Raw genomic sequence first — 20,329 nt, forward strand, 5'->3', positions numbered from 1 at the left:
TTAATTTAACTGCCATCAACAGTTTATGATCGTCCATTTGTTATACCTTTCCGACAACGTTAAGTCTCACCCGACAACGGCGACAATCTCCTTCTAGTGCCGCTCATGCAGGCTCAGCCAAGGCGGTTAGAAGGATTTTGGGGGCCCCAAGCAAAATGGACATGGCTAACTTTCTACATAGATAAACGGGTAATGATTAAAAAATGTTTGTAAAACTTTAAGAAACCATTTTTAAAACATCTATAAACATTACATAGATAGACAGACCAAATATTCCTAACACTTTGTTAAGGGTTACTAGTTGGTTTGTAAACTGTCTATAAACATTATCGGGATGGTTATTATGAAGTTGCAACAGATGACTATAATACCTGTTAAATAAACAGTAACAGTAAAACATGTGGGTTGTCCTGATACTGTACTTCAAAATGCAACAGTGTAAAAATTGCCACACCGAATAAAGTAACTGTTCAACATCCATTGGTAACTATAATGATAATTACTAATATGTAAATAATATCATATTTGCATAAACTGTTACTACCAAATATCCCGACACTAGCACATTAAGATAAGCTATGAAAAAAATCATGTTCCTCTGCCTCTTTCTGGTTAAATAATCTTTATAATAATAGTTAATGCTATATTAACTATTCCAGGTTATTTATGCATAGCATAAAAATAGTTAGTATAGCATGCTATGCCACTTTCATCAAAACCTATTACAAAGCTATAGCAATTTTATGTCATTAAATACGATAAACAGTTATTCTGGAACAGATCTGCTTCTTCCTTATCCCGTTAAAAAAAACATATTACAGTAAGTAACCATATTCCATCCGTTCGAAAAAAAAAGTTGCACTAACTGTTCGTTACAAGCAGCATTTGCCAGGCAGGTAACGTTAGCTAACATAAACATATTTTTGCTAGCCTACCTGCTGCAAAATTACACCATTTTTGTACAAATAAAGCTATTTTATATAGTGTAATTTATCACTTACCACTATCTTGTTTTTTCTCTTTTTTCTTTTCTGGCTTCCTAAAGCATAATTCCGCTTCATGATCGCCGAGGAGGTTTTGTATTTTGCCGGCAGCAGAGATTGCGTGGTTGGGTGGCTGTTGTCAGCGACGACTGAGAGGGCCCCCCTGAGGGGGATTCCGATAACAGTGTCAATGCACTTTACTGCATTGACTATCAAAGGGGCGCTCAAGCAGTTTGTCGTTGCATTTTATTCTTAACCTGTCGCTGTCTTGAGGCCCCAGGCCAGCTCGGTGCCCCAAGCAATTGCTTGACTTTCACTTTCGGGCGGGTACCCGAATATGGAAGTGAACGAGGCTTTGCGTTTTTTTTTTTTTGTATCTAGGCCTACGTGAAATTCTGCATCCATTGTACGATATTTTTATTTATTTTTTTCCACCTCGGAAGGGCAACGTGAGTCGAGAAGGGCATATGGGCAGTTGCCCGGGCAACCTGAGCAACCCCCCTGTGCACGTCCCTGTTTTTTAACCCAAAATGCTGGGTTAAGACTGTTGGGTAATTTTTTTGTTGGTTTATTTGATCACATTTTAAACACCACTGGGTAGTTTCAAATTTCCAGTCGTTGGGTTAAACCTGCTGGGTTGCAATGCTTGGTTGATTCTACCCAGCGCTTGGTTGTTTCACGTGCTTCCCGCCTTGATTAGTTTAAATTCCCTCCCAAACTGTCATTTTGAAAGGACAATGCAAAAGACACAGCCACTGGTTGCAGATGTTTTAAGATAAGTTCATATGTTTTCATTAATAATCATTTTAATTAGCATAGTTATAGTTTTTTTTCCTTCTTCTTCGTAGCAACAATTCTATCTTGCATGACGTTAAGACGACAAAAGTTTTACCTCAGAATCCGATGCAATGTAACTAACTCGTGATAGTTTAGGTCGGCATGTGAGACGATAGATTAATACAGTTTGTGATTACACCATGATTGATCCCCTTACAAAAATTAAACATGGTTGTATGTAGGGATGTCGCAAGTACCGGTAACGTTACTTCGGTACCAAAAATGTGACGAATAGCATACAGATCTGTATATCTGTATAGCATCGACTCACAAGTAACGTTAGACTATATTCGGTCAGCTGCGTTCAGTCGCGTCACGCAGGGCTCCAGACTGTAGCCGAATATATACCAGTGTCTGTGTATATTAAATACTATTTAAATATTACTCTTCCATGTTTTGCGTCTCTGTGTGAATGACGGGGGCGCGTGTCATGTCATGAACACAGAGACTCAAAAAAAGTCACGGCAACCCGTCAAAATAAAAGTTTGATTTAAACGTGAATAAATTGACAGAATATATTAGGTTTGTAGTTGTCATTGTTGCCAATTTTAACACATTTGTGTATTGTACCATTTGTCAAGCAATAAAAATTATTGTTTTAACAGACTAAACATGCATTCTTCATTTGTTCTTTCATGATTGTCTAGTTTTACAGTAGGCTAATGCACAGGAGATTTTTTTAAGAACAACCCAGCAAGAATAACCCAGAATAGCAAATCCATCAATGGTAAAAAAAAAAATTGACTACATTTTGGGTTCTCTCAACAGGCCAGCTTGCTGGGTTAAAATGCCACTGGGTTAATTTAACCTAGCATGTGTTCTGTCCAATATTTACCCAGCGTTGGGCAGCAAATTGGGTTGTTTTTAACCCAGCCATTTTTAGAGTGTATGCCCCAAACACCCATTACGAGACTTAGGGGCAACCCTTTTGCGCTTAGATTGTTCAAATATTGCCTATAATAATCAGTAATATTATGCAATTGACAGTACTGACACTATTGGATGAGAAAAAAACTTGAATTGAGCTGGATGATGACACCCCTTGTTTTCTGCTGAGCTGCTTTATAGCTGAGTCGACATCATTTCATAATTGATGAATTCTGCAACATCGACAATGTTACCGACCTGAATCAACATTGAACTAAACTGAGCTGAATAACAACACTTTTGTCTTCTGTAGAGCTGCTTTATAGCTGAATCGAACTCCTTTCATAATTGATGAACCTACAACTATTGAACTGAACTGGATCAGCTGAGCTGAACAATGGCACTATCGTCTTTGTAGAGCTGCTTTGCAGCAGAATTTGAATTAGTCTCATATTTGATTAAATGTATGTTATTGTTCTGTTTATTAGTGTGAAGCTGCTTTAAGTAGATACATGTGACTTTTCTTGACACCATGCTTCAACTTCAATAAATTGAGAAGCACGGCCTTCTTCATCTTTACCAATCACTAATAGTCTTTTCCCTCCCTTGTGTTATCATGATGATTTCCTATTCAGCTGTTAAACCGTTGTCCAATTCCAGGAATTTATCTGAGAGTATAACAATGATTGTCTCTATGGAGCCTCTGGCCTCTAGTCTGTATCATCTCCTCTCTGCGCTGGATGAGAGCCGTGCCGCTGCGCCCGTGTGTGTGTGTGAGCGCAGTGGATCAGTCGCATGATATCCCTGATGTCCCTCTCTAAACCCCCAATCTACCTCTGCATCCTGCAGTAAAGCCAACTAAAGCCCTTCTGTCCTATCCTTCTCCCTGGCATCAGGCCTTAATGCTTCCTTCTCTCTTTTTGTCTCTCTCTCCACAGTATTGCTGAGTGTGCTTCAGGCAAATGGCCAGACGGAGATGAAGCGAGTGGTCGGAGACAATGCCACGCTGCCTTGCCACCATCAGCTGTGGCAAGCCGACATTTCCCTGCTGGACATTGAATGGATGCTGCATAAATCCAGCTCACGGCAGACAGTGGTGAGCGCGCGCGTCTGATCTCCCGCCACTGCGACATTGCACTGCTGATGCTGGCCTTCGCCACATTCACAGATCTGCAGTGCAGTGCTTTTTGCTGCGATGATGGGAAGGGTTTTCTTTCTGTAAACCGCACCATCAACTGGTGCCGCAATCAGTACTGTAAAAAAACGCTCTCTTTTAATAAATCACTGGTTTGCCTCGTATCACCCCTCAACAATTACTTTTATGACCTAATGATGTGGAATTGGCCCGAGGACAAATTTTACATTTTAATCTGGCCGCGGCTCAAGCTGCTCCCTTAGGTCCTTCCTGACACAATATATCTGACAAGAAGAGGTCAAACCTTTTGCCGATTGAACTTCCTGCCAGTGACGAAACATTTTAGAGCTATTTTTCTAAATGGCATGTTGCCTTTTAATGACAGGAAGATATTTTGGGGTGAGTTTTTGTTCTGCTTAGGTGAACATTTTTGGAAATGTCTTTCAAACACTTTAGTTCCACCATCAATTCAAACTTTTAGGTGGGTTTTAGCTTCTTCACCCAAATCGTAGTGGATAGTTCAGGCAAAAATGAAAACTGTATGTGTCTTCAGATATTTTGAAGAATGTTGGCTACTAAACAGTTGTTGGTAGCCATTGGCTTCCATAGTAGGGGTTAGGGAAAAAATGATATGGGCCAGATTTACTTTTAGCTTACATCAGCGCAAAACCTCTTTTGGTGTTAAAAAACTACTGTCAGGATTTACTAAAGACACGCAGTGAACAAAATAGCGCTGAAAAGCCATAGACAGGGTTATTTTTTGTTATTCTGGCCTTATTGCATATGCATTTGTAGGAGTTTCCCTTTCAGACGCAAAATTTATGACAGGAGAGTATTTAAATGAATCATGCAAATTGATTTACTAAGGTTTGCGCTAGTGAATTTACTGGTGTTTGCACAATTATTTACTGCCCAACTAAACCAGATGTTAATTTGCACTGCTCTTGATAGACAGCATTTGTCATTATGGAAATGATCTGTCTGTGTATGTGTTCTTTCATTTGCCTGTAGATCACCCGCAGAACTTTCTCCCCTGACTTTTGGGAAATTGCGCTCTCACACTAATTTGCCCTGTTTAGTAAATCTGGCCCTATAACGAAGTCAGTGGCTACTGAAAACTCTTTGATTACCAACATTGTTCAAAATATCTTTTTATCTTTAACAGAAAAAAAAAAACTTATAGAGGTTTGGATTTTTGTGTGAACTATCCCTTTAAGAGTCCCTCCAAGGCTGCAGTTAGTTCAGCAAAAATACAGTAAAACAGCAATTGTGTGTAATAATATAATTTAGAATAACTGTTTTCTATATTAAAGTTTATCTAAAAAATGAAAATTACCCCATAAGTTACTCGCCCTCAAGCCATCCCAGATGTATATGACATTCTTCTATCAAACTAATACAATCCGAGTTATATTAAAAATGTCCTGGCTCTTCCGAGCTTTATAATGGCAGCCCAACATTTCAAGACCACAAAAGTGCATCCATCTATTATAAAAGTAATCCATGCGGTTCCAGGGGGTTAATAAAGACCTTCTGAAGCAAATCGATGGGATTGTGTAAGAAAAATATCTAGCTTCCGGTGGACCGCCTTCTGTATTCTACTTACAGAAAAGTTGTAACTGGAGCGACGATGATGCTAGACATGGCGTAAGCGTAATGACGTGCGAGAGGCATTACTTTCTTCTTAAGCTGAATGCGAATGGTGCTCCGTATATGGACGGAGCTGTGTGGATTACTTTTATAATGTATGGATACACTTTTTTGGTCTTCAAATTTTTGGCTGCTATTCACTGCCCTTATAGTCTCAGCCTCAGACTGTTGGCTGAAAATCTGATGCATATGGCACACTTATCTGGAAACACTTCAGGAGTTTTGAAGTCATCATCTGTTGAATTCTACAGGATGTCTGTGAGACGTGTGTGTTGAGTTCTTTAACATTCTGCCTGAAAAACAAATCCCCATATGCCAAACTCCCTTGTGGAAGAAGAACGCCGCCGTGTTTAAAACCGTGACAATGAGCGCTTACCAGGATCAATTAAATTCTGGATTTACAAAAGTATGTGGAAATTGCGGCTCCGTTGTTGCAGTAAACTTGCACAACATTCTTGAATGAATAGTTCAGATGCACACCGGTCTGTTATTATAGGGACATTGACTTCATGCCCCTAAACATGACATGGAACAAATCAAACTGTGATTGGTTGCATTGCATGTCTAAGCCAATAAAAGCTGCGATAGAGTCCAGAGTTCTGCCGTCAGTCTAAAGGTCTGGCTACGCAAAACCACTCCCATTTTAAAGCTTGGAATAGCCAAGACATTTTTAAATATAACTGATTGTATTCGTCTGAAAAAAGAATACACTTAGGATGGCTTGAAGGATTCATTTTTGGATGAACTATCCCAGTGGTTCCCAAACCTGTCCTGGAGACCCCTCACCAGTGCATATTTTGCACGTCTCCCTCATCTAACAAACCTGATTCAACTTATTAGCTCATTAGTAGAGACTGCAAGACTTGAATAAGGTGTGTCTAATGAGGGAGACATACAAAATGTGCAGCGGTAAGGGGTCCCCAGGACAGGTTTGGGAACCAATGCTCTAGAGGGTTCTAACGGGTCCCCAGATAATTTCAGGGAATAAAAAGACTAAGCTAACAAGTTTAAAGTCTTCCGAACATTCTAACCGTTTCATTTCTAAATGTATCTTTCTAGTGAGTTTTTCTCACTATAGTCTCCTTTATCTTGCTCGCTGGGGCTGTAAGGCAGTATTCTTAACACGTAAGCTGCTTACACACTTACTGTGAAAGTTGCTTATAAAAATACTTTTTTTATTGAAAATGTTCTTCTTCAGGTTTATACATCCAGCATTAAATATAGGCAATTTAAGTTTGGAAACGATATGTTGTATATATAATGTCACACTTACTATTTATCTCATTTTAAATGTTTTTTCATACATAAAAATATATTGAGAGGATTTAGGAAGGGGTCCCTCATAAAATTATCATCATATTTGGGGGTCCTTGGCATCATAAAGTTTGAAAACCCCTGAACTATTCCTGTAATATTTTATATATATATATATATATATATATATATATATATATATATATATATATATATATATATATATATATATATATATATATATATATATATATATATATATATATACAGGAATATATATATATATACAGGAATATATATATATATATATATATATATATATATATATATATATATATATATATATATATATATATATATATATATATATATATATATATATATATATATATATATATATATATATATGCTGTAATGCAAAGCTGAAACAGCATCATTACTCCAGTCTTTAATGTCACAGGATCCTTCAGATCACCCCCCCCCTCCCCCCTTGAGAATAGACATGAATATGCACTAAACTTAAATTGCTATAATCCAAGAATGCATTAACTGTAAATGAAAAATTCTATAAATATTCTATTTTATACAAATATATATGTAACTCTAAAATGACTATAACATCAAAGCCTTTTGTCCAACCAAGTTGTGTTCCAAACTTAAAGTTGATATCACAAAAATTGAAGTTCCCACGAGATTTTGTTTCGGTGATGTACCAAAAATAGCCCCCGGGTGTCATCCACATTCCATTTATTGTTTTTTATGAATTTTCCTGTAAATTTCTGTCCACAAATCACTTCCATCACAAAAGTTCACAAAATATGGAACCTTGAGACTCTGACCTTTCCAACTAAATGTGTTTTGTCAAGATTAGAAAAGATTTTGATTATAGTTGTTAAAATAAATGTTGTAATACGAAACATGCCACCGGCCATTAGGCGAGGAGCCTGCCAGAAGAAATTCGAGTACCGTTTCCATGGTAACAACGTCCGATTTCAAAACAGTTTTCACAGGACGAATTTTGAGTTCGTAAGCTTTCGAATGATTACTAAAATATATGATACAAAAAAATGCCATAAAAAAGAGTCTTAGTGACAGTTAAGGGGTTAAGAAACATTACTGTCAATGTAAAAAACTGCTAAATTATTAGTGTTTTTCTTTTTTAAGTTTAACTTTTAGTAAATGTTAGATAATAGGAAACTTTTTTCAGTGAAAAGGGTGAGTAGAAAACCTTTAGCGCTGCTTTACCAAATGAAGTTGAGTATCAGGGAACCCAAAAGACAAATATAACCAAGCGAAGAAAGGCCTGATTCACAGTGACATCAGAGTTTAGCAGACTCCTACTGCAGGCGTGTGACTCAACCCTCACTGGATTTCACCCGTAGCTCATAGACTTTTAAAAGCTTAATCAAAGCAATATTTATTCATTCTCATGTTTGTTTTCTCTTTCACTAGCTGATCACCTACTTTGCGGGTCGGATCTACGACCCCAATGAGAGTGAAGCTGGGCGGCTGTCTCTAGCGGGCGACTATCTGAAGGGCGATGCTTCGCTCATGATCAGCGACCTCTCGCTTACCGACTCCGGAGAGTACATCTGCAAGGTCAAGAACGGCGGGAAGTACTACTGGAACACAGTCAAACTCATCGTGCTCCGTGAGTCGCTGGCCCTGCAGCTTGGCTTTAATTAACTCCTCTTGTAGGTCTGGGGAACGAAAAAGACATGACAGATGCTTATGTCACAGAGTAAGGGGTACAAAAATAGCACCAGGATGTTGTCTCTTGGCGTAGCGCTCCAGTTGTGCCCCGATATTGCCGTGAAATGACATTCAGCATCTGTGACAATAAGAACGACACATTATGCATGATAGCATGGAGGGGAAAAAACAGTCATCATGTATAAATCTACATAATTTATAGGACACACTATAGTTGAGCTTCAAAAACACATAAATCAGTCTTAGTTACTCATTCAACATGTATTATTGCGAGGACGTGTTGAATAAACACTTCTTCCTGCATGGAAACATTATACGTCTGTTTTCCCCCATTGTTTCTTTCTGTATTCCCTCATTCCCTTTTAACCGCTTCGCCAACTGTATAAAGACATTTAAGAGCGCTACAAATTTACGCATGCATTTGTACAAATGATCCGTAGCTTTCAAACGACACGTTCGATTCCGAGGGGCAAACATTAGCATTTGTCTTGTTCAACACAAAGATAATGGCTTGGCAAAGGATGCGACTGCAGCTTCCTCTGTGCGCAGTAAGTGATCCTGACAGAGTCGGGAGATGGAGGGGACCTGCATCCCACTCAGCGGCTGTAATTGCATCCCCCCCTGCGAGTGCCGGGACAGAATTGTCCTGGCTCAGCAGATAGAGGCGGCAGGAGCAGATGCTGATGGCCGGGGTGGGCAGGGGCGGGGGGTCGAGGACCGAATGGTGAACGGGTTGTTTTACAGATTCATGTTATAGAACTCGCTGGCATCACACTGGGTTTTAAAAGGTTCATGATGTGAGGAAAAACAGATTTAAATGATGCAAAAAGGGTAAAAGTGCATGTGTGAGTGTACAGATATGGTTTTACTTACAAACAGTAAACTGCTTTTCCCAAAATTAGTTTGACCGTTTTTTTAAACTCAAGTTTTTTAGCTATTTAGCTAGCCTGGATGCCAGCCGAACTTAGCCCCGCCCACAACATTTTTAGGTCGGGCGGTTCGGTCTGGCCTCGATCCATAGAGGAGTAATTTTCCCTGAACAGAAACTGTTGTTTATTCCAGCGCGCGTACAGACAGGGTTGGCAAGTTTTTACAACAAAACCCGCCAACTACTAGCCCTAAACAATAGCTTCTCAGGGGGTTCTCCGGGAAAAAAAATGTTTGGGGGGTAAAATGTGTGTTATTTTGGCATGGTTGCCTGCTAAAATTCGCACTCATCGGTCTATATATCACATAATAGTCGCTTCAACCCGCGGACGTAGAAGACAACCCGCAGAAAAAAACGCGGACTTGGCAACACAGTGCAGTTGAGCTCTGTTGACATTTGACAACTAACGTAATGCGTCACTTCGTTGCTCTGATTGGTTGTAGATCTATCCAATTGAGGTCTTTCCTGGTTCGGTTGAAATACGCCCCATAATCAAATGAAGATGTCCAGATGGTACATCTTTTATTTGTAAAATATCCACTCAATTATCCAAAGATATGCATTACTACCCGGTTATTTAAAACCCACTCACTTTTATCGTCTCTAATTCAGCACATGTCTGCTTACCTTGACTACCCCTTAACCGAGAAACTTATTAAGAAACTTATTATTAAACACATGTTAAACGCTTTATTTCCCCTTTTCTAATATTATCTATTTTTTTATTGAAAATAAATACCTTTCCGATCTGATATGTGATGGGGAAAGCGAGTGTGGCAAAAGGCGGATTCGAACATATGCTCGCGATATGCGTCAAAACTTGATGCCATGTGTCTTACCCCTACTCTATAGCCTTGGTAAATGATTTAGTGATTTCTGTAATTTTGTCTGTCGCAATCAATCGCTTAGTAAACGGCACTTTTTCTGTCTGGACACGGAGCATAAAAAACATGCAACTAATTAATTATCATTTATCTGTGAAACTGTTGATGTCTATGGCAGTTAAATGAATATAGCCTTTTTTATTAGACTATTGGTATTGACTGGTTTGAGGTCTTTTTTGGTATAGGGGGATATGGCCTAAAACGCACCATAATGCAGGAAATCACATCTATAAAATCTTTTTTTTTTTTTCTGGGGGAGAACCCCCAGACCCCCGCAAAACAATTTCCCCACCTATCATATTTTGCCCTGCTGACCCACCCACTTTTTATTTGCTTCCGACGCCCATGCGTAAAGATGAACGGAAAGATGCAAAGATGAAGATTTATTTTGGATCATTTTAACCAAAAAAAGTTACGGACTGCAGAGTTAATATATAAGCTAATTCTTTGTTGAATTTCCAGCTAAAACTTATGTTTTAACCTGTCACCATACTGCCTGACACACTTGCCACTCTTTTTTTGAATCACGTGTTAATAATCATCATAAATTAGGTGTCATCAGATTTCATATTAAACCATTTATTTTAACTGCTTTATAATTAAAACCTTTTCTAATCTTGACGAAACACAAATCGTCAGAAAGGTCTCAAGAGTCTTAAGGTTCCATATTTGGCGCCTACTTTGTGATAGACATAATATTTGGACAGAAATGTATTCGTTTGTTATAGCAGAATGCATTAAAAAAAAAAAAAAAAATCACTGGAATGGGTGACACCCGGTGGATATTTTTTTGTACAGTGCCTAAATAAAATCTCATAGGAACTTCAATTTTTATGATATCAACTTCAAATTTGGAACACAACTTTGTTAGATATAATGCTGCGCTCCAGGCAACCCGTAACCCGTGTTTTTTCCGTGTCAAACCGGTGAACTCATACTAGTTCAATGTACTCCCAGTTATGAGCTCTGACATCACATAGCCCGCAAAACAACAATGGTAGCCCCTACGAATGCAGTGTTTATAAAAAATAAAAGCTATAACAGCTTCTCTTGCCTATGCACCATTTTTATCCTCAATTTCCCTCAATGAGTAAGCACCTTTGGCGATATAAATGATTGTAAATTACCATAAGCCCCTTGCGGTCCGCCATGCTTTGTGTACATAGCTACCGCAAATCCTTGCGCTCAGGCTGTTTGCCATGACTTTGCCTGGAACGCTTCAAAGCCGTGAGTCGTGGTTTGAAGTCGTAATTTACGGGCTCAAACACCTGCCTGGAACGCAGCATATTGCTTTGATGGTATAAGTGATTTTAGAGTAAAATAATTTTGCTAAATATATTTGATATAAAATGACAAAATGTTTAGTACAGTAAATTTGAACGTCCATAACTTTTTCATACTTTCATTGTTTAAAGTGCTTTCACTTGAGCAATAATGTGCTGAGAGTCTTCTTTAACAAACATAGGTATATATTCTGAGGAGTTCTTGATTTATAACCATTTAAATTTAGATAGTCGTCTAGACTCAAAAGAGGGAATGACCATTAAGAGGTTAAATTCTGGAGATTATCAAAAAATATCCATCTCTTAGTGGTTATTTAATATATAAGGTTATTCTTTGTTAAATGTCCAGCTAAAATACCTGCATTGTGATAAAACTCATTGGATTGTCAAAAATGATGTACTTATGTTATATAAAGTGTTCCCACAGTTAATTTGAAAAAGTAATCTGATTACTGATTACTCCTTTAAAAAGCCGTTTTTGCCAACACTCACTTTATTGGAAGTGCATTTTAAACAGTAACGTCAAAAATGTATATCCTGACATTTAAAGTTGAAATAAAAAAATATTATCTCCGAGACGCAAGAAGAAAGCAAAAATATATATTTTTATTTTTTTTAATAAGCAAAATGACTAAAATAGTAACTCAGAGTGATAAGTTACTTTATTCTAATTACTGGTTTGGAGATAGTAACACGTTAGATTACTCGTTACTCGAAAAAGTAGTCAGATTAGAGTAACACGTTACTGGCATCACTGGTTATATATGCCAATTCTTTGCTAAAATACCTACAATTTAAGATAATTCATGGCATAATGTAATGTCTCCTCTGGCTTGCTTAGTTAGGGACATTTATATTTATTTATATTTATTTATTTTTTATTATTCAACAATATTATTGATCTGAACGCACTGACGCTGTTGTATGAGAACTGCACGGCGCTGACACAATGACATCATTTTTTGCAGAACTGCTTTATAGAAGAAATTAATTTAATAATTGATCTTTGCTATGGAACCAAATCAACACCGAACTGACTTCAGTTTAACAGCCGAAATGCATCATTGAATTCCTCTTCTCACTGTAAACCTGCTTTAAATCAATCTGTGTTGTATAAAGCTTTATATAAATTAAGGTGACTTGACTTGTCTTATGTTTGACTTACCATGTGTATTTGACCATGTCTGTTTTGCAACATGCAGTAAAGCCGTCCAAACCACGCTGTTGGATGGAGGGTCGTCTGCTGGAAGGAAGTGATGTCAGACTGAGCTGCAAGTCCACAGATGGTTCTGACCCGATCAGCTACAAATGGGAGAGAGTCTTGGACAAGGGAAAATATGTTGGCAAGCTCCCACCTCTGGCCCTCATAGGTGAGCTCTTAGAAAAAAGAATAGCATTTTATTGTTTACTTATTTAAAGGGTTAGTTCACCCAAAAATGAAATCATAGTTAATTACCCTCATGTCGTTGGACACGACCACACATAAGAAGTTCATTTTCAGAACACAAATTAAGATATTTTTGTTGAAATCCGATGGCTCAGACAGGCTTTCATCTTCTCTCAAGACCCATAAAGGCACTAAAGACGGCGTTACAAAGCCCATCTCACTACAGTGGTGCTACAATAATTTTATGAAGCGATGAGAATAGTTTTTGTAATGCTCCGAAGCTTCAAGGAGCTGTGTTTTGAAATCGGCCATCACTATATAAGTCGTTATTTAGTTTTTTTTTGCACGCAAAAACTATTCCCGTCGCTTCATAAAAGTGATTACCCGGATTTAGATCGAGCTATATTGTATTTATGCAAAGCGTTCACAGGCATATTTGCTTCATGTATTTCCAGAGGTAGACAGTAACTAAGTACATTTACTTGAGTACTGTAGTTAAGTACACTGTAATTTAATTGAGTATTATTTTTTCTGGAAACTTGTGACTTTAACTAGCCTGACAAGCCAGACCCACATCAAGATGTTTGGTCTGGAAACTCACCATAGACAGGGCTCAATCCGAGGGGCGGGATAAACGGTTGTCTTTCAAACTCCCTCTGCACGCAATAGGATAGCGCTACAACCAACCAGAGCAACGAAGGTGAAGCAGAGCTCGCTGACTGATTAAACATTCGCCGTATCCGGTCGGCTAAACTACGAACACATCTTCCCGCTCTTTGTTCTTTTCTCAGAGAAAAGCTTAACTCCAAGTCTTCCAGAGTCGCGGTCAGAGCTGATTCGAAAGACCGCTGCCGTTCGCCAGTTTCTGTGTTAACTAGAAGCACGCAAGCGCAACTCGGCCATCATCATTATGGCCCCGCCCACCGACTCTATACATGATGTGATTGGGCCGTCCAGATTTTGAGGAACACAGCTCAGAATGATATTGAGAGTGCCTAGACGACACTTGCGGGCAAATAAAATTTGCTGCCGCTAGGGTGCGTCTAGATTTCTAGGCTAGACTTTAACGTCACTACATTTGAAAGACAAATATCGTATTTTATACTTCACTACATTTCTATCTAGGTCCTCAAAGTCAAAAGTCGTTTCTGTAGCAGCTTTTAAAGTCATTGGATGATTTTTTTCTTCTTTAAAGGTTTGGGTTTTTGCAGAAAGCCTTTCAGGAATCACTCTTGTAGGATCACGTGAAGCTCAATGATTTCCTAGCATTTTTGAACACTGATTTATAGTTTATACCAAAATGGAAGACGACGGATGTCAAAATGTTCATTTTTGCGAGTATTCACATAAACAGTGTGTAGGATCCATGCATTTGGCCTTAAAGTGACAGCAGCTTTGTAAAGGGCTTTGTAACTTTTTTATACAAGGTTTAAATTATTTTAAGTTGTCAATGTTTAAATTGTCGGATGGAGCATCACTGACTGGCTTAAACCATGATGGCATAATGTGCATTTATACAATAATAAAATAATGCATTGACATAAATAGGGAAATTTACTTTGATACTTAAGTAAAAGTACAGAAGTATTTATTTTCAAAAGTACTTAAGTAAAAATCTGTTTTTACAACTTTCGCTTGTAATGGAGTAATAGCTGACCAGTAGTACTTTTACTCTTACTCAAGTAATAGAGTTGTGTACTTTGTCCACCTCTGAGTATTTCCTCAGCATTGAAATCAGGCTCATATAAATGTCAGTAAACACGATTCCTGGCTGCATGTCAATATCAATGGATCATTGGATCTTTGGTAAGTTGTAAGGAACACTATATGAAGTCCAACCTTTAGTTTAAACTGATAATTGTTTGTTTTACATGCATTTTCGTAATTTCCCCCATTAAATCCATTCACGCAGCAGCTCTTTTGCCACTCAGAGGGGGCGTTCCGGTGTGTAAGTGACGTCAATGCAAACCCTCTATAGGTTGAATTGGAAACAGATCTGAGTGGGCCATTCTCAATGATTTAATTCTGCCTGGGTTATCAGTGTTTACACTTTTGGAGGAGATAAACCAATGAATGGTAGTGGTCAATGAACAATAAACTGAGTTAAAAGAATGTATTAACATTTAAAAAATGGTAAGAGGAAATTTTAAAAGTGATAATTATTACTAATAATAATGGAGAATCTGTGGCACATTTAGATAATGAGATGTAGATAAAAATGATCTTTTAATCGTAACCTGTTGCTCAGGTTTTTAACCGCTAATCTGACTCGCTCTGCTCCGCAATACTGCTTTCCCGAGAAGAAAGAAAATGCAGCGTTAAGTTTATCTTCCAAGCGTGGGGAGTAAATCATGTGGACATCTTCTCTCTGGAGGAGCAGAAAATAGATGAAGACACTACAGGGCCAATTTAACACCGCAAGCATTCTCAAATTAAATTTACATCAATTCCATCAGCACTTTTTACCCCACATGCTTCACTACCTCCTCAATTAGCCCCTCTTATGAGATCGGATAGGAGACGTGACGTATGCGTACTGTAATGCGCTCTCTACCCTTCATCAGCCTTTGTGGAGAATTTTGCAGAGCATGCTCTGTTCATTTAGCTGAACACTTTCAGTAGTTGTTTCATGTCAGAAATGAGGTTTTGATGAAATTAACCAGAGGTTAGCGTTTAGGTTTAGTACTTGAAGCTTGAAGTGTGTCCTAATCAGTGTGTTGCAATACATCTCGTCCTTGTCCAAATCAGCCATAAATAGAACATTTTGTTTAACGCTTGGTTTTTATCTGTTGTGACACTCGCTGTGATGATGCTTGAATCATGGCCAGTTACAACATTTGTTATATTTAATATACAGCTACACTGTCATTCCAATGTTTGGGGTCAATGGGTCTTTAAAAACCTTTTATTCAGCAAGGATGCATTAAAATAATCAAAAAGGCATTTATACTCAAAAATATCTAAAAGGTCATTGTTGTTCTTTTGACCTTTCTATTAATCAAAAAATTCAAAACATAATTGTTTTAATTTGCTTTGTTTGAAATCGCCCCCTATACCCTCATTAACTATTGCTTACATTACTCCTCTAATATAGTCCACTTGAGGGGGTGAATGAAAACGAGTGAGTGAATTCAGACACTGATTGCACCTGAAGGGCTGCCGCTTTTGCATAGTTTGTGCTTGCCGTTTAATAATAACTTGAAATGCAGCAAACTGGCAGCTCCAGTAGTAAGATGAAGTGATTTATCTTGAACTTATCTTAAAAATTAAACCTTAATTAACTCTTTCCCTGCTAATTGACAGAAATTTCCATAATTTGTGAAAAAATGCTTTCCCGCCATTGACGGAAATTTCCGGCTTTCCGTGTTTTTAATGTCAATCAGGGCCATAACCACCATAGACATTGAGGGTCCCCCAAATGTTTTTGAAATGGACAAATTGTAAGACCTGTAAGACTTTGTAAGAATGAAGATTTTTTTGTTGAAATCCGATGGCTCAGAAGGGCCTTCATTGACACCAATGTCATTTCCTCTCTCAAGACCCATAAAGGCACTAAAGACGGCGTTACAAAGCCCATCTCACTACAGTGGCTCTACAATCATTTTATGAAGCGACGAGAATAGTTTTTGTGCGCAGAAAAAACTAAATAACGGCTTATATAGTGATGGTCCGATTTCAAAACACAGTTTCAAACCGTTATGAATCATCGATTTATGAATCGGATCACTAAAGTCACGTGATTTCAGCAGTTTGACACGTGATCCGAATCATGAATCAATACGCTGATTCATTAAGCGCCGAAGCTTCAGGAAGCAGTGTTTTGAAATCGGCCCATCACTTTATAAGTCGTTATTTAGTTATTTGCCTTTTATGGGTCTTGAGAGAGGAAATGACATTGGTATCAATGTCACATGGAGGCCTTTTTGAGCCATCGGATTTCAACAAAAACATCTTCATTTGAGTTCCGAAGGTAAAAAAAGGTCTTACAGGTGTCCAACGGCATGAAGGTAAGTAATTAATGACAGAATTGTCATTTTTGGGCGAACTAACCCATTAAGGACACCAGACAAGCAACAAGAGAAACACTGGGGTGTAAATACACAAGACAACAAGACACCAATACACAAGATGCTGTGGTGCGCTTAAGACGGGAACAATGGAATGGAACAAAGGAAACTGAATCCGAAATTGGCCCCTATACCCTAGCAGGGTACTATTTTTTAAAGTTGAAGCTTTTTAGATGCCCCGCACGGCGCTGACATCTTGGGACCGCAGTAGAGAGCAGGAACTACAGCTGCGATATCAGAAGCCCGCCCACTCTCTCACAGATGCAGAACAATTAATTATGTTGGTGTGGAAAATGGTTGGTGTTGGTTTTGGAAATTAGAAATTAAAGCTAAAGTGGTAGAAATTAAAGCTAAAGCTCCAATCTGCTCTCAAAAATCCCCAAAAAAGTCCATAAGTGCCTCAGTGACAACTTCACTCAGAGAAGACGTCGCTCTCAGCTGTCAATCATGAGGTCACACCCCCCTTTTTATAGCATCAAATAACTAACTTAAAAAATGTAACCTTAAAAAATGAACACTTGAAATGAAATCATTGTGATGATAACTGCATTCAATGACATTAACTAACTTTAGGGAAAAAATATTTGAAATGGAATTTGATTGTTTAGTATGCCTCGCGTCCATTAGAAAACACGGAGGGGCGGCTATACCGGGACCGGCCACCTGGGGGCGATCGAGGTGCGGAGGCTTCAGTTTCAGTTTCAAGTGCTGCAGGCTTGATTCAATTCCACATTGCACCGCAGTAATGCAGCGGCTGTCCGAATTCACTCACTCGTTTTCATTCCTTAAAGTGAACTGTATTAGTGGACTAATGTAGTGAAAAGCGAATGGGGGTTTAGGGCCGATTTCGGATTCATCCAGGGACTAATGCCGCGTTCCAGTCAACCCGCAACCCGTGTTTTTCCAACCTTCTACCTGCCTGTGAAAGTGTACTGGAACGGCAGTCAGACCCACGACTTCCCACCCGTGAACTCACACTAGATCGATGTACTCCCAGTTACGAGTTCTACCATCACAACAGACCCTATGGATGCGGTGTTTATAGAAGTCATACATTAAAAACCAAATTGTTTATTAAAATAAGGCATTGCTCTAATGTTATTTATCTGCAAATGTTATGCATTATCAGCAGCTTTTATAGCGTTAGCTAGTTTCCAGTATATTGAGTGCAAGAATAAATGAATAACAAATACCATGATATAAAAGCTACAACAGCTTCTCTTGCCTTATGTGCCGTTTTTTCTCCTCCATTACCCTCAAATAAGCAAGGAGTAAGCACCTTTGGCGATATAAATGATTGTAAATGAGCATAAGCCTCGTATCTAGCTCCCACAGTTCAGCATAACTTTGCCTGGAACGCTAAAAACTCCTAAGTCGTGGTTTGAAGTCGTAACTTACGTGCTTAAAAACCTGCCTTGAACGCAGCATAATCACAGAAAGTAAAGGCAGGAACAATACTAACAACCATTCACTTCAAAATAAGAGTCCTTAAACATGAGACTGGAATCAAAAACAAGCACCAAATCAGCATATTAGAATGATTTCCGAAGGATCACGTGACCCTGAAGACTGGAGTATTGACGCCAGAAATGTAGCTTTGCCATCACAGGAATGAATTCGATTTACAAAAATATATTACAATAGACAACAGTGTATCAAATAAATGAGACTTGGAAGGAAATCTAAATCTTACCGAGTCCAAAGTTTTGAACAGTGGTGAAAGTGAGCATAAATGTGCCAAAGTAATATATTTATATGGTTGGTAAATGAATGTGAGATTATTATGGTAGAAATAGAATTTATTTCCTGTCTTGTGTCTGGTTGGATACAGTGCAGTACTGTATAAATGATTACCATATCAAAGTAACTTTGTGTTTTTGCTTGAAGATCTGAAGAACCCTGAGATTGTTACGCTGAAAAATCTGACGGGGGAAAGTGCGGGTGTCTATAAATGCACCGCCAGCAATGATGTCGGAGAAGAAAACTGCACTTTAGAGGTCAAAGTTCACTGTAAGTATCTGTGTTTGAATAGATGCGTTCAGAAAGGCATATTAGCATACATCTAACTGTCTGCTGTGCCAACTATCTACTGTTTTCTAAAAATAGTGCAAAGTATGCATTGATAAATGATTCAAACAGTAGCAATTCTACACTGTTGACACATTACCTCATTGTGCTTAATGTTTAATTTAGCTAGTGACATCCAGTTATCCATTACCTTGGAAATAAATATGCAAATGTGCATTGTTTAAGCTAATTTGTCAAAAAATGTGTTAACTTCTTGCAGTCTGAAAAAAGGCCAAGGAGGTCACATTTTCTACTGCTTTGTTTGTCAAACTAAAAATGAAAGGTCATGTAGAGCGCAGTGCTTTGCATTGTGAGGATACAGTAGTCATGCATAAATCAAATTAGCATACTATGAACAGTATACATGCCGCATGACACTATGTAGTATGAGTTGTATTTTGTAGTCATTCTGAACTTCTGAACTAAGGGATAGTTCATCCAAAAATAAAAATTACCCCATGATTTACTCTCCCTCCTCAAGTCATCCTAGATGTACATGATATTCTTCTTTCAGACGAATACAATCAGAGTTATATTAAATAAATCCTGGCTAATCCAAGCAATGGCAGGGATTGTTGCCTTGTTTTTTGAAATCCATAAAAATGCCTCTGTCCTTCAACTAACATGCTCCACACAGCTCTGGGGGGTTAATAAAGGCCCAATAAAGGCAAAATATCCATATTTAAAACTTTAAATTAAATTAAAGTTCTGGCCGATCGCTTTCCATGGAAAAGTGTTGAAAGTGCCTTCTCGGAGTTCAAAATGCGTATGAACTGCAGAGGCACTTTCAACACTTTTTCCACAAACTGAATACGGAAGGCGATCGGCTGAAACTTTACTTTATAAAGTTTTAAATATGGATTATTTATTTTTTTATAACACAAACACATCAATTCACTACTAAAGGCATTTATTAACCTCCCGGAGCCGTGGGGAGCACATTATTTCCCAGCTAACAGGGAACGTTCTCAGAACGTTGGCTAACGTTCTCTGAAAGTTCTCTCAAAGTTATCAAAAAACATTCTTGCATTAACGTTTTTAGAACGTTGTGCCAACGTTATTTGCTATTGAGAAACGTTCTAAAAACGTTAGCTGTAAAACGTTATTCTTACATTGTTAGTGGAACGTTTTAAAAACGTTACTACATTAAAAAAAGTATTAGTCATTACAAATTAGTCATACAGCTTTTTTCTCAAACTTCAGATACATAATTTGTATATCCAGAGACAACTTAATGACACTTAAATGCTATTTTCGTGTATATATTTATTTTT

General features: G+C 38.1%; 1 protein-coding gene across 2 annotated transcripts in view; it reads left to right on the top strand.

The window, feature by feature from the left end:
* The window catches only part of LOC137062758 (CXADR-like membrane protein), a 123,854-nt gene that overhangs the window by 94,476 nt on the left and 9,049 nt on the right, over positions 1 to 20,329 (top strand). For both annotated transcript variants that reach the window (XM_067433657.1, XM_067433658.1), the window contains exons 2-5: positions 3,626 to 3,783; positions 8,179 to 8,377; positions 12,737 to 12,904; positions 18,876 to 18,998. In XM_067433657.1, the coding sequence (XP_067289758.1) occupies positions 3,626 to 3,783; positions 8,179 to 8,377; positions 12,737 to 12,904; positions 18,876 to 18,998 (648 nt within the window). The remainder of the gene's footprint in view (positions 1 to 3,625; positions 3,784 to 8,178; positions 8,378 to 12,736; positions 12,905 to 18,875; positions 18,999 to 20,329) is intronic.

This window comes from Pseudorasbora parva, chromosome 23, assembly GCF_024679245.1.
Source record: "Pseudorasbora parva isolate DD20220531a chromosome 23, ASM2467924v1, whole genome shotgun sequence".
NCBI classification, from domain to species: Eukaryota; Metazoa; Chordata; class Actinopteri; order Cypriniformes; family Gobionidae; genus Pseudorasbora; species Pseudorasbora parva.